The sequence below is a fragment of the Ailuropoda melanoleuca genome, chromosome 5, assembly GCF_002007445.2.
Source record: "Ailuropoda melanoleuca isolate Jingjing chromosome 5, ASM200744v2, whole genome shotgun sequence".
NCBI classification, from domain to species: Eukaryota; Metazoa; Chordata; class Mammalia; order Carnivora; family Ursidae; genus Ailuropoda; species Ailuropoda melanoleuca.
Window position 1 is genome coordinate 69,109,622 of NC_048222.1, and position 23,618 is coordinate 69,133,239.

The 23,618-nt window shown below is 35.9% G+C and overlaps 1 protein-coding gene across 1 annotated transcript in view; it reads left to right on the forward strand.

Moving 5' to 3' along the window:
* Positions 1-23,618, forward strand: part of AQR (aquarius intron-binding spliceosomal factor) — a 94,563-nt gene that overhangs the window by 46,954 nt on the left and 23,991 nt on the right. The window contains exons 16-24 of the mRNA XM_034661200.1: positions 1,441-1,582; positions 4,899-5,077; positions 8,115-8,282; positions 9,871-10,040; positions 13,680-13,921; positions 15,283-15,429; positions 16,230-16,299; positions 18,745-18,855; positions 21,408-21,517. Of these exons, the coding sequence (XP_034517091.1) occupies positions 1,441-1,582; positions 4,899-5,077; positions 8,115-8,282; positions 9,871-10,040; positions 13,680-13,921; positions 15,283-15,429; positions 16,230-16,299; positions 18,745-18,855; positions 21,408-21,517 (1,339 nt within the window). The remainder of the gene's footprint in view (positions 1-1,440; positions 1,583-4,898; positions 5,078-8,114; positions 8,283-9,870; positions 10,041-13,679; positions 13,922-15,282; positions 15,430-16,229; positions 16,300-18,744; positions 18,856-21,407; positions 21,518-23,618) is intronic.

The following is a 23,618-nucleotide window of genomic DNA, read 5'->3' on the forward strand; positions in this document are numbered from 1 at the left end:
ATATGGAAAGCCACACAACGTAAACGTAGGGCTTAACGAATTATCATAAGGGAAATAACCACCGTATTAGCTATCCCAGAGCCTTCCCATAGGCTCCTTCCCAGTTGCTGCTTCTCCCTCCACCTGAAAGCAACCATTTTTTGACTTCTATAGCAATCACTGTATATTCTTCCTAGTTTTATCACCTACTTGTGCATCCACGTATGATAGTCAATCTTTTACATTTTTAAAATGTCTTTTACTTCGCAAATGCCCTCTGCAGCCCTTCCTTTTCTTTTGAAGATCCTGAGTTGTTTGATTTGTATAGTTTCCCACAATCTAGTTTTTTCTAATTGACTACTCAGTGTACAGTTGAGTATGTCTCTCTGCTCTTTACTTTTCTTGCAGATTGGCAGCTGAATGCAGAGGCTTGGTCAGGCTGACGTTTTCTGTCTGGCAAGATTCTTGGTGGTGCTGTATTCTTTCATAAGAGGCACAGAATGTCTGGTGGTTGTGTGTGTGTGTGTGATATAAGTAGCCATTGCTGCTTAATGGCTAGATTTGTTAATTCAGTGGCATTTGTAAAATGGTGACATTTTAATTCTTTTTTTTTTTTTAATAAAATTATGCTGTCCAAAGAGACGCTCCCTCAGCCTCTGGCCTGAAAGATGCTGAGAAAGATTATAAATCAGAATTTGCTAACATAAATGATGTGACATTTTTTTTTACATTGATGTTTTTTGCCATTAGGTTTGTTATTACTTTGGCAAGAATGGATACAGATGATGAAAATAATATGATTTTCCAGTAAAATGTGTTTATTTTGAGGTTCTTTTTTTTTTAAACCCTTCTGGTATTGCAGCTGAGTGCCTCTTCACTTATTATCCAAGGGAAATAGCGGTTAGTGAAGATATTAGAAAGAATATTGTTCATTAATACAGTTGGAGAAGGGAAATAACTCCAGGAGTAGCATACCAATACCTTATCCTTGAAGTCTAGCCAAAAAGCAAAGATTCAGAGGACAATAGTGCTCATTGGAGATAGAGTAATACGTTGTAATATACTGACTAATTAGCTTTCCAGGTAAATTTGTCATGGGCTTAGTTTATGGCCATTATTTACTTCTAGCTTTGCCAAACATAAATTAGGGGGTAAAGGAAGAATTTTTAAACTACTTGAGACTATATTAATTTTAAGTATCTTCAAATACTTTTGAGAAGCCTGTTTGTATATGAATCATTGATGCACAGTTATATGTATTAATGAGATTTATCCTTCACAACTCTTAATAGATAACATTTGTTAACTTGGTTTTTCAATTTCTGTGTGAAAATAAAAATAGGACCTTATCAAATATGCTATATTTCAGACATCATTAAATTAAACTCTCATTTCTTTATACATAGTGCATCTGCCTGAGTAGAAGACTAATTCAAATGTGGATGTTGTTTTCTTTTTCAGGTTGTCTTGCTCTTCCAAAGTTGAATTTGCAGTTTTTGACTCTTCATGATTACCTCTTAAGGAATTTTAATCTCTTCCGCTTAGAATCAACTTACGAAATTAGGCAGGACATCGAGGATAGTGTCAGCAGAATGAAGCCATGGTTAGTAAATTGGTTCCACTTGTCATGAAGAGGTGCAAACAATGACTGACATAACTTCTGTCAGAAACCTCATAAGTATATTTAGAAGCAGTATGCCTTGCATGAAGATGCCCTCCAACATATAAGATATTTAGTCTTTGAGAAATTCTCTAATACGGATTAGAGTATATCAGAAGAGCTAAAATACACGATATGTATCTGGGTACTTGGGGGTGGGGCTGGGAGAATGGGGATAAGGGAGGAGCGATCTTCATTCTTGGAGGATGGTGCCGGGAGAACTGTAGAGGGGAGAGTAGGTTGGACATTAGCAAAAGGGTAAAGAGGGAGGGTATGGGCTGACCCGCAGGCGTGTACTAGGGCAGGACGGTTTAAGCTCTGGGCGCTTATGATAAAGGGGTCTTCTGCTACCCCAGCTGCTCTTGTGGCTGTCACCAGTATCTCAGTTAGCCACTCTAAAGAACTTGGCAAGAGATGAGGAGTATTGCTGAGCATCACAGAGACGTTGCAAAGTCTTCCCTGGTCCTCCATCCATAGATTACCTTGAAGAGACTAAACCGTCAGGATTTACTTTGGGGGCCATTTGAGTAGGTCTCTTCATTTGAGGAAGTCTTATGCTTAAACTCAGCTCCCCACTTGCTAGCTCATGTCTGGAATTCTGTTAGCTAAGAAAAGACTTGCATTCTGGTTATCATAGGCAGCTCTGCATTATGAGATCTGTGAAGGTCCATTTTGATTTTTAGACATGACTGATACAAGATAAATGCCCTTCATTCACTATTTTATTCTATGTATGAAATTGATGAGGGTAAGTTATATATAGTGACTATAAACTAGTAAAATTAATTCTATAAAATGGATTTTTATTACATTCTGGTCACACCATGCTTACACATACACTTATACTGCATTCTGTGTGAAAAGCTTAACAGGTTTTGAATGTGAACGGATTCAGGTATCTTCCAGTCTTCTCTCCTTACTAGTTACAGAGAGCTACATGGACACTATGATTATGATCTATTTTTTTCACTTCCACGTTTTATTTCATACACAGTTCTTTTTTTTTGTTTTTAAGATTTTATTTATTTATTCGACAGAGATAGAGAAAGCCAGTGAGACAGGGAACACAAGCAGGGGGAGTGGGAGAGGAAGAAGCAGGCTTATAGCAAAGGAGCCTGATGTGGGGCTCGATCCCATAATGCCAGGATCACGCCCTGAGCCGAAGGCAGACTTAACCGCTGTGCCACCCAGGCGCCCCCACAGTTCTATTTTTTAATTAGTTATTATGTGAAAAGTTATTCTGGGTGAGACTATAAAACACAACATAATAACCAGTTGAGTCAGTAGGCAGGCTAGCACTGTGAGGTTTGTGTACTTGCTGGCTGATCATCCCTTCCCACAGCTTTGCTGGAATTAGTGCCCATTGTCTGGACCCCGGGGGTGTACTTGATCAGAAAGCTTCCTTTCAGTTTATGGTTACCTTGGGTTTACATGCTCAGATTCTGGACCTAATTTTGGCCATTTTGCAAACTAGGGATTATTAACTAGCAGTTTATCAAATAGAATTCACTTATATTTTACTTAAATGCCAATAAAGCAAAAATACTTAATTGTTCTTATGGTCTATTAATAAAGGACATTTTTTAAAATTATATTATTTTCTGCTAAGGGAAAGAAAATGTCACTTTTGGAAGTTAACTTACGATAGTAAATTTTTCTAGATTTTCATTCCTAATTGCCCATTATTGAAGGCTTTTAAAAAGGATGAGATCTAAAAAAGAGGCCAGGCTTCCTTCTGTTTCTTATGTGCTGAAGGTGGAGAAGTAGGGGCATAAATTTTACTCAGCACTTGGTACTAATGATCATGTATTCAGGCTGCTGAAACCACTGAGCAACATAAGGGAGAGGGTACTTATGAGAGGCAGAAATCTTTCCTTTTTAATCCTTCATGTTGCAGGTAGATTTTATAATGGAGGAAAAAAGAGTTGGGAAGAATAGATCAGTGGTTGCCTGGGGTAGTAACAGGACTGACTGTAGTCAAATGAGAGGTATCTCTTATACATAGGATGGAAATGTTCTCAAATTTGATTGTGGTGATGGATGCACAACTCTGCAGATTTACTAGACATTATTGAATTGTGCATTTACAATGAATGAATTTTATGGTATGTAAGCTATATGTAGTAAAATTGTAAGAAATGGAAGAGGTGATAGTCATTACAAAAGGGTTTAGACACAAGGCAATACCTTTTAGAAATTCCCTGTACTAAGCAAGTCACTGGATGCAGAACATTTATTTTTATTTAGTTTCACTCTTTGATGTTGTGAAGTTCTACAGTTTTTTCTTACAGCGCAAAGCCTTTACCTGGGATGTAGTTTTTCTTTATCTGTGTAAGCGTGTCATTTTTGGCAGTACTTCCCAGTTTTGGAGTGCTGCTACAGTATTTATGTTATAGATTTCCCAGACTTAGTTAGACTAATATAAGAAGAAAGAATGATATTTGAATATTAGTAATTCTGGTTATTACAACTAGCTTGATTATTTTTTTTAATAGATTTTATTTATTTCTTTGACAGACAGTAAGAGAGGGAACACAAGCAGGGGGAGTGGAAGAGGGAGAAGCAGGCATCCTGCTGAACAAGGAGCCCGATGCGGGGCTTGATCCCAGGACCCTGGGATCATGACCTGAGCCGAAGGCAGACACTTAATGACTGAGCCACCCAGGCGCCCCTAGCTTGATTACTTTTACCCCCAATCCATGGCAGTATCTTTTAAATGATTCAAATATTACACCCTAAAGGAAGCATTTGTGTAGATACTATTATTTGTTGGTTTGTTTTTAATTTTTAAAATTCTACCTTGTTCTAAAACAGCTTGTAGAAATACCTAAATACATAAAATGCAAACAGTTGAGACTATCTTGATGCAGAGAGGAAAAGGATAAGAATTATTATAATAATCTAGATTATAATAATAATAGTAATATTTTGTATTTTTATATTTTATAATTATTATAATTATTCTTTGGCAAAATGCCTCCACTCTTACGAATATAGAGTTATATTTTTTTCTGCCTGGGTATGTGGGATACTCCTCTCTACTTCCCTTTTCTTCATTGGACCATATTTGCCTATTCATCCTATTGAATGTGTTCTCTATATATCGGGACTTAATTTTTTTTTTAAGTTTAGAAATAAGAGTTATTAAATGTCAGAGCTTAGTAACTAGGTTTGTGTTCCTCCTTACTAATTTTACTTGACAAAAGTTGGGGAAAAGTCATTTTTTGTTGGAGTAATCATGCACTTCTTTGGTTTTCAGGCAATCTGAGTATGGTGGTGTGGTGTTTGGTGGCTGGGCACGAATGGCCCAGCCCATCGTGGCTTTCACTGTAGTTGAGGTTGCCAAGCCCAACATAGGTGAAAACTGGCCAACCCGAGTTCGTGCAGATGTTACCATCAATCTGAATGTCAGAGATCACATCAAAGATGAATGGGAAGGTAATTTTCTACTTCAAAAAATAAAGTTACATTTTTGCCTTTTTAGTTTATAGACTTAGAAAATTGACAAAGCACTTTTACTAAGCATTACCCTCCTAAACATTTATGAAATTTTATCTTTAAAAATTGTCTTTATTATTACTAGTAGTAAAAATATCAAGGATCATATGAGAACTTATATTGAACGTATTAATACTTTAGGAAAAAACATAAAATAGCATGCAAATCACAGTATTTTGAAAATTGCAGTTTGCAAAGCTGAAAGTAGAGCTCTTTAAATCCCAAATTTAGTAAGATAATATTTATGAACTTGTAGGACCAATATAAAAAGAATCAAAGTATTACTGTTCACTCAAGAAAGGGGGAAACCCATGTATAACTTGCACACATGCAGAGCTAGTAAGGAAAACTGGCATTTTTAAGAGATAAAAAGCCACCAAAGTGAAGAGAATAGGGATGCATGCAGTTGCTGGAATATAAAGATACAAAATCAAAATTAGACAAATTCAAAAGGAATTTTAAGGGATATGGTAAAACAACTCAGAATGAAATAATAATATTTTAACAATTTGTACCAAAGGAGGAAGTTAGATGAAGAATTAGTGATATTAAGTGTATTCAAGGATAAATAATAGATGCAGAGAAATTAGAGCAGTTATTTCCCCTATTCTTTCCTAGGCAAGATTTTAGGGACAGGAGTTCTGTGTCACAAGGAATTTTATTTAGAGGCAGATATGTTCAGAGTTACTAAGCCAAGTAGAGACTGAAAACATTGATAACACCTGTGCCAGAAATGACGCATGACCTAATTTTTAAGTGGCACTTTTATATTTTTCTCCCAGCTGTCTGTGAGAGCTCTTGCTTGCTGTTCTGTTGTGAGAAACAGTAGCCGGGAGATTTTATCTTCTTCCACCTTCTTGGCATGCCAGAGGGAAAGGGATAGTCCCTTAATGGATCAGTTTTCAGAAAATATTACTCCTAATATAGCTGTTTATAGCCATAGGAACTATATGGTATGTTTATCCAGTAATTCTGAAGGAATCCAGCAGCAAAGCTGGCCACATGTTTAACAAATGGCCACTGTAGTGGTTGTAGTTTCTGACAGATTGTTTTTGTGATTCCTATATCCTTCAAAGACTTCTAATCTAATCTAGTGTGTTACACATTTAGAATACTGTATATTTTTATTGTTGCTAAATCTTAAGAAAGACATTAAGTTGCTGGAAAAGGTTTTATACTTACTACCTTTGGCTTTTAAGAAGGTATTAAAATAAATACTGTTTTACACAGTTACCTAAACTCCTTTTCTTCATTACTTTGGAGACTTCTATCAGAAGGACATTAAACAGTCTTTTTCCCCCCTTTCGTTCTTTTAAACATAGGCCTCTGATAGAGTGAGAATGTAATGGATAAATTTTTGATGGGCAAGAGAGAGTACAGTAGAGTATTGTGGAACAGGTGATTCATAGGATAGGGCATGGTGGGGAGAGGAATGTTTTCTGGGAGGCCAAAGCCAAAATTCACTCCCTGTGTTGATCACAAATGGAGTAACTAATTAGAAAATGGAGGCAAAAAATGAGAGGGAGGTTCTGTAAGTAGTAATGAATATTGTCCTGTAGAAATTTGTCCTGTAGTTTTGAAGAGTTTAAGCTAAATACATAAAACATTCTTCTTATTCCTTCAAAAAGGTGATGAAGTTCAGGCCCATATCTTCTCCATTACCCCATTTAAAATTAAGGAAACTGAATTAATGACACAGAAATACTGGATTCTGCTCCAGAAGGCACAGCCAGGATGGAGTGGATACATAATGGTTTAAAGGAGAAAGGTAGTTGAGCTCACTGTTACATAAGGGTCCCACAGGGAAATGATCTGCCTTAGTAGGGAATAGGCAGTCATCCCTCAGTGATGCCAAAAAGTGACACTGGTCGGGACTAAGTCTCAGGGCCACCCCTTTCACTCGAAGACTTAGCCGTTGTAATGAGTTGTGCAGATCAGAGTCCTAAAGGCAGCACAACTCAGTAGAGCAGTTCCTCTTAGTTCTCGTTGCTTCTCCTGCTTCTAATTTGTTGGGAAATAAACAAATAAAGTCATTATTATGAATCAGAGCAGTTATTACTAGCACATTTAAACCCCACTCCATATTAAAACAAACCAGAATGGTCTCAATACTGTTAGCCACACACTGACATTGCTGATTTGATTTAGTTGTATATCTTATTACCAACGTTATGAGCAAGCAGACTGTTTAAGTTTGCATTTATGTGCAAACTTATTTTATGTGGCTATCAAAACAAATCAGGAAAGCGATGAAGATTAAGTGGTTTGACATTACATGGATATGTGATCTAAATTTATGTCCCTGTCTTCCGTATCTCTACTTTTAATAGAGCTGGGGATCCAATCGAGTCCAGTATTTGGTCTAATGATTGAGAAGTTATGGACTTGGGCACATGTTTCCTATTTCTTGATATTTACTTATAAAAATTGTTATTTGCCAAATGAAACTATATATATTCAACGATGTTCTCAATATGATATCTGTAAACAATGCTTTTGTGCCTTGATGAATTATTCTTGAGTTGACCTCTTTTGGGGAATGCAGTTAGACTGTTGTTGGAATGACAGTGATGGATAGTTTAAACTGATGTTAGAAACCTGCTGAATATGATATAGATGGATTATATGCCAACCATATTTTTGGTTACTTATTAAGAATGCTAAAAATAAGGATGATGATGAGCATCCAATTTTGGAGCTGTAACATGACTTGGAGGGCTTATTCAGTAGTGTATTCATGGCATAAAAGTTTCTAATTTTAATATAAAGAGAAATTTTCATTTTAATTATTCCTGTCAAACATTGAATTTTAAAGATTATAGGAAAACCCGTAATTATATTACAATGCAAGTATAACCACTGATCACCTCTGGTACTTTAAATGTTTCTTATATCTCTTAAGAGGATGAGAATTTGCCAACAAAAGACTAAAAACAACAACGTTCTAATAAGTGAAAATGTCTTTATGTTTTACCAGGTCTTCGTAAGCATGATGTATGTTTTTTAATTACTGTACGGCCCACAAAGCCTTATGGTACTAAGTTTGACCGGAGAAGACCTTTTATTGAGCAGATTGGCCTGGTTTATGTCAGAGGCTGTGAAATCCAGGGCATGCTGGATGATAAAGGGCGTGTCATTGAAGACGGTATGGCGATCTGTAATTTTGAAAGAGTGTGTGTACATAATAAGTTTCTGTGCCTTTTTTTCTTTTTGTGTCTTAGGTAATATTTTTTAGTTATTTTACGTACTAAATCAACACAAAAGATTATATGTAAAATATGTGTAAGGTACCTACCACCCATAATGTGGTTTCTAAACTTTTTGTTAGATACTGGAAAAGACAGGAGCTTTTGAAATTACCTTTATTTAAAACTTTTCTTTTATAATACTTTACAACATTGCTTTTTTAAAACCTCTAAACACATATTTGCCTAATTTTTCCTTCTTAAGTTTTATTGATTTGATTCATTGTAGCAGTGGCTCTCAATTGGGAATAGCACTACCCTGCATTTTGAAACATATCATGGTATTTATCTTGTTATGTGCTCAGGATAGTAGTAGGGGATGGTGAGCTATTGGCATTTGATGGATGGGGGCTAGGGATGCTAAACATCTAAACAGAGCTGCCTTGGGGCACCTGGGTGGCTCAGTTAAGTGTCCAACTCTTGATTACCGCTCAGGTCATGATCTCAGGGTCATGAGATCAAGTCCCGCTTTGGGCTCTGTGCCAAGCTTGGAGCCTGCTTAAGATTCTCTCTCTCCCTCTCTCTCTGCCTCTCCCCCATCCCCCACTCACACGTGCACGCACATGCCCCCACTCTCTTTCTCTCTCAAAAAAGAAAAGAAAAAGTTTAAACAGAACTGCCTTGTAGAAGGAATTGTCATACCTAACATGCAGACGTTAACCCGTTTAGAAATACTGCCGTATAAGATTAGTCAGTTCTTTGAGTTCTTAGGCTTATCATTGACTTTTCTTTGAAATTCTTTCGTATGTTGTCCTGACTTTTTTGTTATACTTACTGTTAAATTATAAATGCATTATATCCAGTGCGTATTTTCCAATTTATTTGCTAAACTTCTCTCAGAACTTGAATTAGCTTCTACTACCTGTGAGTTTAAGATTGCACCATTGCTAAAAGGGCTGTAACTAAACTGATCTTATCGCTGGAATAAAAGAAAATAGGAAAGGTGGAATAAACATAAGGCCACATGTTGGGACCAGTTAGACAGCTAAGACAAAAGTAAGGAGAAGAGGCAAAGGGGCAAGAAAAAGCCTCTGAGCTATGAGCTATTAGTATATGAAATTTCCTTTTACACTGGTGATAATTAGGAATGGAATGTGGAAGGATGAAGAGAGTGATCAGTTGAATGCTTACTATAGGTAAGGCTGTAGGTAGGAGCTATAAGTAACGGACAAAAGTAAAGTTGTTTGACTTCTAGGGCTCTTACTTTGGTTGAGAACATATACAAATAATTGCAGTCCATGGCACTGCATCATAAACATCACATCACAAACATTTTTCTGGGAAAGAAATGGTAAGAATTTAGGAAAAGAAGAAAATATTTTCAGCTTCTAGGCATTTGAGATGATGAGTGGAAAACATTCTAGTCGGGAAGAACTGGGGTTCAGTGTGGACAGTTTACTCATCATTTCTAGAAAAGGAATACTGCTGACTTACTTTGATACTTGAAAAGTATACATTTCACTTACCAAACTTTTTCAAAATGTCTAGGACCTGAACCAAGACCCAATCTTAGAGGAGAGTCAAGGACATTTAGAGTGTTCTTGGATCCAAACCAGTATCAACAAGATATGACAAATACTATACAAAATGGAGCAGAAGATGTGTATGAAACTTTCAATATCATAATGAGGAGGAAACCAAAGGAAAATAACTTTAAGGTAATTTTTAGGCTATATAACTGAAAATACTATGTCCCATTTGAGTAACTTCTAAAACATAAATACATGGATACTAGGTAAAAGAATGTTTTATTAAGGAAATGATCCCTGCTTTTATTCTGATTGTAAACAATTCTTTTATATTCTTAACATGTAGACTTAAATATAAAAACTTAAGATTTACTTACTAAATCTATTTTGTCTTTACGTGAGTTTAGAAACTTACAATATAAATTAATCCAGGGCAACCTCTTTCCTTGCTTTTTGTGTATTAGATGCCCAGGATAGCCAGTATAAGATAAAGGAAACTGCTTGTGTATTTGTTTACTGGGAGTTCTTTTTTAAATCAAAAGTAAGTGCACTTCCAAATCACTTTATGAATACAGATGTGAAACCCCGTGGCTCTGAATTACTTTATGATATAACGTGTTTTACTCATTAGCAGGAAAACGGAGGTTTGGGGGCAAGAGAATTTTACTTTTGTAATTTAATGGAAGTAAGGGGTTTTGACAAAAGAAGACTTTTTAATTATTTGAAACTACTATATTATAAAATGTAAGCATTGAATGGTTTTAGCATTTGGTAACACTGCCTTCTGCACAAGTACCTTTCTTTTTTCTCTCCCCTAAAACATAGTGCTTCTTATGCATTATCAGTTTATTACCTTTTTTTTTCCTGTTCTTGTGGTTAAAAAAAAGCGACTTCACATATAAAGGAATTTATTCCCCATTCTGCCCTATTGTTAAAGACAAAACAACAGAAGTACTCTTGATTCTTTTTGTCTCACGCTACACATCTAGTCCATCAATCAGTCTGGTTAGCTCACCACCTCCACTGACACCTCGTCCGAGTCATCTTCATCTCTCACATCCCTGCTTCCATTCTTTTTTTTTTTTTTTAAGATTTTATTTATTTATATGACAGAGAGACAGCCAGCAAGAGAGGGAACACAAGCAGGGGGATTGGGAGAGGAAGAAGCAGGCTCCCAGCAGAGGAGCCCGATGTGGGGCTCGATCCCAGGACTCTGGGATCACTCACGCCCTGAGCTGAAGGCAGACACTTAACGACTGAGCCACCCAGGCGCCTCTCCCTGCTTCCATTCTTGATGGCTCCTCCCCTTCTGCTATTCTCTACATAGCGACTGAATATAAATTATGCCTCGGTACCCTGTTCAACACTCTTTAATGGTTTCCCATCACAGGAGAAAATTATTACCATAGTCTAAGAGGCTCCTTCATTATCTGTCCTCCGGCCACCTCTCCCAGCATCATTTTCTAACACCATTCCCTGATTCACTCCATGCCAGATGTCCTGACCTTTCCGCTGTTCTTTAAGGATCCAAGCCTTTGTCCATGGTCTTCCCTCTACCAGCACAATCTTCCTCCCAGGTATTTACATGGTTCGCTCCCTCACTGCAGGTGGGCAACTCTGCTTAGATGTTAACTCTTAAGAGAAGCTTTTTTCCGGAAACTTCACCTAAAGTAGCATCTCCCCTTCTCCTCATTCTTAATCCAATTATCTTTATTTCTCCTCACAGCCTTTTTTATACCTGCTGACTCTATATTTGTTATTTATCAGACTTCACCATTAGAATACAGGTCTATGAAGGCAGGGTCACATTTGTTTGTCTCTGTTTTGTTTCTCAATAATGACTGAATCTCAGTCACTTTACTAAAAACGAAAAAAAGTTCCTTCCTTATGTTCATTCATTTGACCATTTTATTTAATGCCCAACCGTGTGCCTGGCATTGTGCTAAGTTGTATGGAGCCAATAAAGATGAATAAGACACAGCTAATATTTTTAGGGAATTTAGACTACTAATAAGGCAGTTAAAAATATAAACAAATAATTACCATGAAATGTTCGAAAGTGCCAAAAGTCATAAGAAGGATGCAGATAAAGGCGTCATGGAAGGGGCCCCTGACTGGCTCAGTTGAAAGAGCATGCGACTCTTGATCTCAGGGTCGTGAGTTCGAGCCCCATGCTGGGTGTAGAGATTACTAAAAAAAAAATAAATAAACTTTAAAAAACAACAACAAAAAAAAAAATGTCATGGGAGGTCAAAAGAGGCATTCAGATTCTGATCCAAGAAACAGGGGCAGTGATTAACTCTCCTGTGTTTGGGAAAGGACAAATGTCCTTTTGGTGTCTTCAGTGTTTTGTTATATATCTGGGCAGCATCCCTTTTTCCTTCTCTCTTCCCCAGTTCGTACAGCCTGTTCTGACGTGGCTATTCTATTGCCCAAATAGTTGCACTAAATCGCTTCCTCTGCCCTAGCCCTGTTCTCCTCCTGGTCAGCCACCTGTTTTTCATATGCCTCCACTGATCATTTCAGTCAGCTTCTCAAAACATTTCTGTGACTTTCCGTTAATGATGAAATAAACCAAGGCTCCTTCACAGATCCTTTGCTTTGAGCTAAATTGAAATGCCACTTTCCTCCATGAAACCATTCCTAAGGTCAAAAGTCTCCCCTGCATGCATCTCTCGCCTACTTGGAACTGTGTTCCCGTTGTATTTTGTAATATTCTGTATTATTGACCACATTCTGCTGTTTTGTGTCATTGCTTACAGACATATTTCGTCTCCCTACTAAAATTCTTTCTTAGCGAGTAGAGCTCTTGTCTTACCCATCATTATGTGAACATACTCATTTATCTGTCCATCCGGTGATTTACCCCTGTCGTAGTCAAACTTCCTAGATCCCTGCTATCATGGAAATGGGGATTAGACAAATGATAACAGGTAACTAAGTACTTGAATAAGAGAATTTCAGGTAGTGATTAGTGCAAAAAAATAAAACAAGGTCATGTGATAAGAGTGTGATTAACATACACTATCCTGTTACTTGGTTATCCTGTTGTCGTGTGTAGCATTTATGACATAAAAATGGCTGGTTTTATTTTATTCTCTGTAATTAATAGCCTAGCCTTCTGATTTCCATATATGGGATAGAGCACTTTGTCAAAGTAATTATTAGAAAGTCTGAAAGTTTGCCTTGACTTTTGGTAATTTTGACAATGTATGTTAATAACTATAATGACTTTTTATTATAGAATGTTTCATTTTGAAATGTATTTGACATTTCACTTTTATCTTTCTACTTTATTTTTTATTTATTTCTAATTTTATTTCTTCTAACAGTGTTAATTTTAATATTTTTAAATTATGTTTCACAACTGAGGCCTGTATTAATAGGCTTCTGGTTGTGCGTCATCTTAGCTTTGAGGAACTATGGAATATAAAGAAGAAAAGACTCCAGGAATTTCTAAAAGGAAGCATCCTCTTTAAGGGTTTGTTCTATAATATTTTTTTGTTGTTTTGTAGTCCTGATCGGATTTTCATTCTACCCAACGGGAGTCGAGTGATGAACTCATTTAAAATGACATTCTGTCTAAATGAACTCCTAACGGATAAACTGTCCTTGCTAAGTTTGGTCTTTTGTTTAACTCAGTGTATGGTATCAGCTGAAAATATAGCTGTTGATTCAGTCTAGCCAAGCACCTGTCAGCAGAAAATAGCTTCTTGCCCTGAAACACTCGGGAATTCTGGATTAGTGCAGCCAGCTCTGCATTCCACTGAAGTGCAAATGTTTGAGATGGCTTCTTGACACAACCCTTTTCTGTCCTTTCACTGACAGGCTGTGCTGGAGACCATTCGGAACCTGATGAATACTGATTGTGTGGTACCTGACTGGCTGCATGACATCATTTTAGGTTATGGGGATCCAAGTAGTGCACATTATTCAAAAATGCCCAATCAGATTGCCACTCTTGATTTCAATGATACGTTTCTCTCCATTGAGCATTTAAAGACCAGCTTTCCTGGTCATAATGTTAAAGTAACTGTGGATGACCCAGCTCTGCAGATACCCCCTTTCAGGTAAAGTCAGAACTGGATATACTCCTTTCAAGCTTTCTGTAGCCAGTGTGAGATAGGCCATATCTAAAGTTTTGAATATCTTGATTTTGTTTGGACAGTCTTTACCTTCACCATATAATGACTGGGATGAATTTATTTTATTTGTCTCTATTTCTTAGTACAGAAAACGATTTTAAGACCATAATAGAAGTAGCCTCACATCTAATAAAGGATCAGTAAATGCTTGTTGTCTGAAGAGCATTATATAAACATATTTATAGCATTTGACTAAAGAAATATGTCTTTGTCTATTATGTATAATCTGGTATATTTCCTATTTAATGGACATAGTCATGGGATGTTGAACTTTCTTTTGTTTTCAGGAAAAAAATTCTATTTTTCTCTTTACTTGCTTTCACAAAACTTAGTCACAATATAGTTATATTTCATGTTAAAGGAACTTTGGTTTTAATTTTGAGTAGAAATGGAACCAAGTACCTACAGCAGCAACTCATCGCTCTTCCCTGAATTCTGTTACATGGAAAAGTACACATAGAGAATTCTTTTTTTTTTAGTTTAATTTTAATATATTCATTGACTCCCCCAGGTACTAGGGGGAGTCACCTCCTGAGGTGTCCCTGACCCCAGGCTAAGAACTTCTGCCTTAGGGCTCCTGGGTGACTCAGTCGGCTAAGCGACTGCCTTCAGCTCAGCCCATGATCTCCACGTCCTGATCTCCAGGTCCTGGGATCAGCCTGCGTTGGGCTCCCTGCTCAACGGGGAGTCTGCTTCTCCCTCTTCCTCTGTCCTTCCCCTCCACCCCCCTGCTTGTGCTCTCTCTCAAATAAATAAAACCTTACCAAAAAAATAATAATTTCTGCATTAAAGGCTTGATATTCCAAGGCTGTCATAACAAGGCTCCGGCCTGTCTCTCTAGCCTTATTTTCTCTATTGTATCCATTCTGGCAAAACTGGCCACTTGTACTTGAACCTGTAGTCTTACTTCTTCTCAGAATATCTTCCCTCCCATGTTTAAGTTCTTTGAAACTCATCTTTGATGCCATCTCTCCCATGAAGCCTTTTCTGATTTAAGGAGGGACAATGTGTAAATCACTTCACAGTGAATGGATATAAGTATAGAAATGCTACTTGGGTCTTTGATTCTCCCTTCATCAGTTGATTTTTTCTAATCTGAACACCATTAACACACCTTTTAGTGCTTTTAAGTCTACTCTTTTCAGAATGTATGTATAGATAGTGACTTCCTTCAAGCCATATATGTTTCTTTCTGATCTGGTTATACTCCATACAATGTCATGCACGAGGTAGGTGCTTGGTAAATGTTAATGGTAAAAATGTGAACAAAGGTTTTGGTCTTGTAGGATAACTTTTCCAGTAAGGAGTGGAAAAGGGAAGAAAAGGAAAGATGCAGATGGTGAAGATGAAGATACTGAAGAAGCAAAAACCTTAATTGTTGAGCCTCATGTCATTCCTAATAGGGGTCCTTATCCTTACAACCAACCCAAGCGGTAATTTTACTGTCTGTATTAATTGAAATAATGAATAATAGTTTGTTGTTTTGGATTAATAATAGTTTAAATTTTACTGACCCTTTAGAAACCCCAGGAAACTTCTGTTTCTGGACCGTCTTTCCTTGTGTTCTGTCAGCTGAATAGCTCAGACATTTTTGGCCATTCTGTAGTCCTATTTCCAAAAGAAACATTTTGAGGTACTATGAGAAATAAATATTAAAGGGCTACCTTAATTTGAGCACAGTCTTTTCCTTCCTGACCATGTGCTATCTGTATCAGTTACCTTCATGCATGGGTGCCATGACTACATAAGTGGCATTATATTTGGTATTAGATTGGGAACTGGAACTTTGACATTCTAAGTGAAGTACAGGATGGGCTAAGTATATTGAAAAATAACTATAGTCTTTTCTTTCCTTAAGATTCATTCAGTTTTAGCTGGTCAGTAGGGGGTGGAGGTGAAGGAAATCATTCAGAAGAGATTGGTTCAGTCATGTAAGATGTAAAAGTACTAGAGATTTGCCTTCCAACATTGTTCTTATAGTTAACAATACTGTACTATGCAGCAGAGGGTGATCTCGTGGGTTTTTGTTTTTTGTTTTACCACATATACTCACATGCACACTCACACCCACCCACCTACCCAAAGGGCTGGTGGGTGGGGGGGGAAGAAGTGATTAGGGGAACGGGTGTGTAACAGAGGAGACATTTAGACCTCTGGTCATTGTTGTCTAAATTTTTACTAACTGTTGTTCATCTGTGTTTTTAACCAACTTTTTATTTATTCTTATTTGCAGTAATACAATTCAGTTCACTCACACACAGATAGAGGCTATCCGTGCTGGAATGCAGCCTGGGCTAACGATGGTAAGCGAATTATTGTTACGCGTGTTTTTACACGGATTCAGACAAGAAGTAGGCCTCAGATGTTTAGAGTATTTATGAAGCACAAAAACCCAACTGAATTTGAGCATTTGTAAGTCATTGTGGCATTGTTTGCATGTGGAAAGTTTGCTTATTGCTCATTTCAGTATTGATAAATGAAGTTTTATTGGAACATAGCTATGCCTATTTGGTTATAAATTGCCCCTGCCCAGTTTTGTGCTGGAACAGCAGAGTTAAAATACTTGCAGCAGAGATTCTATGGCCTGCAAAGCCTGAAATGTTTACTTGCTGGCCTTTTACAGATAAAGCCTGCTGAATTTGATTTACAAATGTGTTTAGTTTCCAAGTATTTAGAAACTTTCCTGTTAATCTTCCACTTACTCATTTCTGGTCTGAGTCCTTTATGGTCAAAGAAAATACTTTGTGTGATTTCAATTTTTTATTTTTTTAATTTGCTCAAGTTTGTTTTGTGGTCCAGGATATGCTCTGTTTTGGTGAATATTTCAACACACTTAAAAAGAGTGTTTATTGTTTTGGGGTGGAGTGTCCTGTATATGTTGGATTCATTTGGTTCAGTTTTTCTCTGATATTCCATCTACTATTTCTGTTGATTAAAGAGGAGTATTAAAGTGGCCAGCTACAATAACATATCCATCTGTTTCTCCTTTCATTACTCTCAGTTTTTGCTTCATGTTTTTTAAAGCTTTATGGGTAGATATATACACATTTAAGGTTATGTCTTCTTGATGAATTGATGGATTTATTATTATGTAATGTCTTTTTTCATCGCTGGTAATTTTTTTTGTTCTGAAACATACTTTGATATTAATAAGGCTACTACAGTATTGTTTTGATTAGTGTTTGAATGGTATGTCTTTTCCCATTAGTTTATTTCTAACCTACCTATTAACGTTTGAAGCAAACTTCTTGTAAACAGCATCTAGTTGGGCTATGTTATTTTCTTCGTTCTGACAGTCTCTGTCTTTTAATTTGTGTGTTTAGACCATTTACATTAAAAGCAATTGATATGTTTGGATTTAGGCATACCATTTTATTATTTATTTTATGTTTGTTCTCCTTGTTTTGTGTTCCTGTTTCTCTTTTTTTGTTTTTACCTTCTTTTGGGTTATTTACATAGATTTTAGTGTTTTCATTTTAATTTATCTGTTGTGTTCTTTTATATCTCTTATATATTTTTTTCTTAGTGGCTGCTCTAGAGAATTACAGTATAGATACTTAATTTTTCACAGTCTATTTGAATCACTATTTTGTCTCCTAAGTTGAATAAAGGATCCTTACCTCCGTGTAGGTCCCTTTCCCTTTTATGTTGTAGTTGTTATGGATATTACATCTATATACATTGAAAATACTGTCAGACAGTGTTAGAAAGTCCAACTTTTTTTTAATTAATAAATTATTTATTTGAAAGAGGGAGAGTATGCGTGTGCACACAAATGGGGAGGGCCAGAGGGAGAGAGAATTTCAAGCAGACTCTGCGCTGAGTGAGGAGCTGACACGGGGCTCAATTTCACAATCCTGAGATCATGTTCTGAGCTGCAGTCAGGAGTTAGACGCTCAACCAGCTGAACCACCCAGGCACCCCAGAAAGTCAAACATTTTAAAGAACTCTAGAGGAGAAGAACCTATATGAATTTGCCATTTGTCTTTCATTCCTGATATTTTAAGTCTGCTCTGGTATCATTTCTTTCTCTCTGAAGAACTCTTTTACCACTTTTAAGAGTAGGTCTGCTAGCAATGAAATATCTTTTTCTTCATGTGAGAGTGTCTCTAAATCATCTTCATTCTTTAAAGATATTTTCACTGGACATAGAATTCTATAGCATTCTTTCCTTTCAGCACTTCTAAAATGTTATTCCACTTCTAGCTTCTATGGTTTCTGAGGGAAACCTACAGTCACTTGAAACATCCTTTTGTTACATGTAATGTATCATTTTTTCTGGTTGCTATTAAGAATTTTTCTTTAGTTTTCACCTATTTAATTATGATGTGTCTGGGCTTGGATTTCTTGGGATAATTCTGTTTGGAGTTTGCTGAGCTTCCTGAGTCTGTAGATTTAAGTCTTTTGCCAGATTTTAGAAATTTTCAGCCATTATTTCCTCATATATTTTTTCTATACCATAAACTTTTTCCTCTTGTTCTAAGACGTCAGTAACATAAATGTTAGACCTTTTAGTATTGCCCCATAGATTCATAATGCTCTGTTTATTCATTTGTTTTCAATCTTTTCTTTCTGCTAATTTTTTAGGCTCGGTGATTTCTATTGCTCTATATTCAGATTCACTGACTATCTTGTCCATTCTCTTATTGAACTCACCCAGCAATTTTTAAAATTTATCTGTGTTAGAATGTCCATTTTCTAACAATGTGATAACTTAGTAGTTTGATATGTGTTCATCTCCTTTTTAGGTTGTGGGTCCACCAGGTACTGGAAAAACAGATGTTGCAGTCCAAATCATATCCAACATCTACCATAATTTCCCAGAGCAGAGGACTCTGATTGTTACTCATTCTAATCAGGTAAGTGTGTGTGTGTGTGTGTGTGTGTGTGTGTGTGTATACATGTGCACACGCATATGTAGGATGGATGGTAGGGGAGATAAAGGAGTGGGGAATAAATGAAAGAAAGAACAGTGGAGATTTCTGCTTATATGATAACCTGATCATAGGTACAACAGAATACTGGAAGGCTGATGAGTATAGTGTCTGCTGTTGAGTCACTCTTGGATTGTTACTGGTCATGACTGGACTATATTATGAAAATATAAAACAATCTTTTATTTCTAATGGAGAGGGTCAAAATGTGGGAAAGCTAAGAAGAATACTGGATGTATGGTAAATATTTGGATTAAATTACATTGCTCCCCACCTCCCACCATCTTCCATGCTAAGCTAAACCTTTTACTTTGAGATTGAAAGCATTGCCATTACTGGTAACATTATTCATCCTTCAGTAGAATGAATATAACCAAAAGACTAAGGCTCAAGTGTATTAATACTGGATTAAGTTGTATATCCTTATGAAGTCTACATATGAGTATGTATTTCATGGAAGGACTATTTTATGCTGTAGATTCAATACATAAGGCATTTATAAACTAAGTAATAAAAACAAACTTTTTTCACATAACGTCTGAAAAATTATCTTTACATCTATGTGTGTGCTATGGTAGTTCTTCTAAAGCTGTCACTATCATAGAAATGAGTAAGACAACTAACATTCACTAGCTCTTTTGTAAAACGTGACAGGCAGCTCTCAGAACATCATGAAACTTGCAGGATAGTCTAACCTCCGAAGGTACTTACGTTCTCTCACTAATGATTTCAGTTGGCCATTTCTTTAAAAGAGTTGATACACAAAGAAGTACTGGGTTTTTAGAATGCAAAATGTCACTTAATTCTGATATTTGTCAATTTTTAATCTACAGGTTTTTAAGATTAATGCTATCCAGTTCATTCACTTTTTTTTTTATCTTTGAAGTTTGTAAGCAATGGTGGCTTATTATACAGTATACTAAAATTGTGCAAGGGAAAAAGTTGACTGAGGCTTTATCTTAATAAAAGATACAAATTATGTAAAGGCCTTTTTTTCTTCTATTTAGTAAAATTTAATCTGTAATAATCTTACCTATTTCCAGATTCTTAAAGTGAATAAAGAGTAATTCATCTTTTGTTGTTTTAACATAGTATTTTTAGTAAGTTTTGTCATAACTTGATAATGACTTTCCGTAGAATCTTCTACTTATGATTGACTTGCATAGTATAATTACAGAGAAGGTTGTTTTACCAATATGACCGAAGACTTCATTGTTTGCTAATGAATGATCCTCGATAATCATACCATCCTCAGTGATGTCTGTTAAATTGTTGATTGGTTGCATTGTACAGTTGTTTCATTTGTCAGATCTTCATTTGCATACTTAACTGCAAACAATTCTTCAGTATTACTTTAATTCATAATGAAGTCTTGCAGTTTTTTCTGAGAGTTCAATGTGGGAGTATTTTTTGTTCCTAAATCTTTGTGGTTCCTGAGTGTGCAGAGTGAGTAATGTCATGTAGTCTGATCCATTGGATCCCTGGTTGTGGATGGAGAACATCAAGTTTGGATAGTGGGGAATTTTTTTCTGAAAATTGGTGTTAATTTCTTCAGTATGTGAGCTCTAATTGCTAGAATTTTGATAGCAAAGGATATCTGTTTTTACATTATAGAACCTGGATATTTATAAGACTGGATGTTGTCTTCATGGGCGGGGTTAGATTGATCGTGGTTAAGAGAGATGTTTGGCTGATTTTTAAATGATGTCTTTAAAATTAGCATTATGTTTCCGCACTATGAAACTTTTGCCTTTCTACAAAACATTGTAACTGCAGATTTTAGGTAATTAATACTGGGATTTAAGGGAACCCTAAATATGAGCATTTCATAGGTAGAAAGGAGTGACTTCTAGATGGCCTCCATCAGAATAGTTTGCAATAAATAAGTGCTCTGCTCATTGTTGTATATAGAGAACTCTAGACCTTTGGCCTAAGATTTGAATGATGCGCTTTATCTTTCCAGTGTGTGGTCTTCTTGGTATATTCTGCCTACACACTCACTGCCTGAGAGTCCTCCAACCACAAAAATGTTTCCGTTTTCTGCAACCCATGGATATTCGATTGAGTGAAATCTTGGTGTGTTTATTAATTAATAAACTAAATAAATAAAATTACTAAATAAAATTTTAGTAACTCTTACTATTTGGGGAAAACAGAAACTGATCTAAAGCCTTTCTTTTTTTCATAAATTAGAAGCAAATATTTAATGATTAGATGGTTTTTATAGTTTTCAGTTATTCAAATAGTTGGCCAAATATATATAGGCAACAATATCAGAAATCAAGAAAAACACTGTTTTGTTTAAATTGTAAATGACCTAACATAAGACTTGTTTCTTTCTGTGTTTTGAAGTTGATTCTTATCTGACTGGACAATGCTCATTCTTTTCTATCCTTCTAAATGTTAGTTTTCCTTACTTTTAGAAGAGCTGCTGGTTCATTAAAATTCATCCTCATCCTTTTTGTTTTATTCTCCAGGCCCTGAACCAGTTGTTTGAGAAGATCATGGCTTTAGACATTGATGAGCGCCATCTGCTGCGTCTTGGTCATGGGGAAGAAGAGCTGGAGACAGAGAAAGATTTCAGCAGGTGGGCAAATGGGGATGAGTTTTGAAATGACATACAAAACAATTTTTAACCTTCTTTTTCTTTATTAAAAAAACACCAAGAGACAAGTGTCATGAATAATATAACTTGATTCTGAAAGGTTCTAGCATAACCTACTTGGAGTTCACCTAAAAGTCTGGTCATAATCTCCCTCAGCTCCAGTTGTTTATGCCACTTTTTCCTAAATAATACAGTTATTTCAGTAAAGAGAGTTATCTTGTTCATCTTTTTAAAATTACAAATTGCCATTTGTTCTCTACTTATTGAGGTAATTTTTAATGTTGCCAACTCAAACTGTATAAGCTTACCTGATTTTCTTTCTACATTTCATCCAGACATTTAACTTGTGTATATTTTAGGTATCGATTAAGAAATTGGTTCATTTAATGAAACACAATTGAAGATTAATGACAGTGTAAGCTTTGGGGTTAGAAGTCTGATGACAGTTAGTTAATTGCTGTTTAGCTGGACTTTAGTTTTACATTACATGAAATAAAGTGATTAAAATTTTACAAATCAGATTTCTTCTGCTGTTAGTATTTTAGGTTTTCTCTTCAAACTTCATTATAATAGTTCATATATTTATATTTAAATACATTTTTAAAGCATGATTTAAGATAATCATAACAAACAGCTGCACATATTTAATACAGCCTTTGGCTATTAAATGTGGCCTTTGACTAAATTGATCATAGACATTAAAAAAGCTGAAGGAGTGTTAAATTATTATGTTGCATCTATTTTGAGTTCTTTTATCAGAGAGCTCACCAGACATTTGTTAGCTTCTAAAAAATCATAGGGCAAAGAAAAACACCCATTAAGTTATTTGGGGCTCTGGATTCTTAATTTTGGATTAGCCAGAGATACTTCTCTGAATTCCTGCTGTGAATATTTCCTCATATTCAACTTACAAAAGTGGTCTAGACTCTAAAATTTAATAATCCAGCATTCAGTAAACATAAAGGTGCTGGTGAAATACTAAATACTGTAATCATAATTATATTGCAGTAGAATTTATAGTTTTTTTTAAAATATTGTAATAAAACAGTAGAACTTTAAAAAGATTTCAGGTAATACCAAGTTCCTGAAGAAAAAAATATTTTTTGCTTTCTGATACATAAGCCAAGCCCCAGGTTCTTAGTAGGTGTGTGCTTGTTCGGTTGGACATACTCTTTCATTTCTCTCCTTTTGTTGTAATTAAAAAGAAAAATAGTATCATTTCATAATAAAAGTAATATCATTTTCCCTAAAGAAAAATTTTCAGACTTTGTGAGATAGTAGAAAGGGAATGGTCATCCATAATTCCACTACTCCAAAACAACTTTTTGTTAGTCGTCTTAATAATCATCTGTAAACATGCTATTATTTATAATTGTATACATTGCTTCTTTAAGATTTTATTTTTTTAGTATAGTTTTAGATTTACAGAGTAATCGAGTAAATAGTACATAGAGTTCCATTGTATATTGCTTTTTAAATTTAACCCTGTATCACAAGAATTTTGGTATCTTACTAACAGACTCCTTATAAGCATCTTCAGTTTTTTTCTCATTACCAAAGTATTGATTACAGAAAAAGTATATTAAGCTCTAGATAACCAAACAGAAAAAGCTTACCTGGTGTAACGTTTATATCCTTCTAAGTTGGAAAAGTCTTAAAACATAGACTCTGTTTTTTTTTTTTGTTTTTTTTTTTTAAGATTTTATTTATTTATTTGACAGAGACAGCCAGCGAGAGAGGGAACACAAGCAGGGGGGAGTGGGAGAGGAAGAAGCAGGCCCACAGCAGAGGAGCCCGATGTGGGGCTCGATCCCACAACGCCGGGATCACGCCCTGAGCCGAAGGCAGGCGCTTAACCGCTGTGCCACCCAGGCGCCCCCATAGACTCTGTTTTATATCCCTTTATTCTCGATCATTCTTGCTGCCTCAAAGGTGAATTTCTGATCTGTGGGGCATTCAAGATTTCTCTCTTTGTCCAGTCCTTAAACATGACAGCAGCAGTGTTTATACTATTTTAATTTTTGTTTAATGTTAAAAGGTCATTATAGAAGGCACTTTGTTATTGTGGAAAGAATTCTGATTC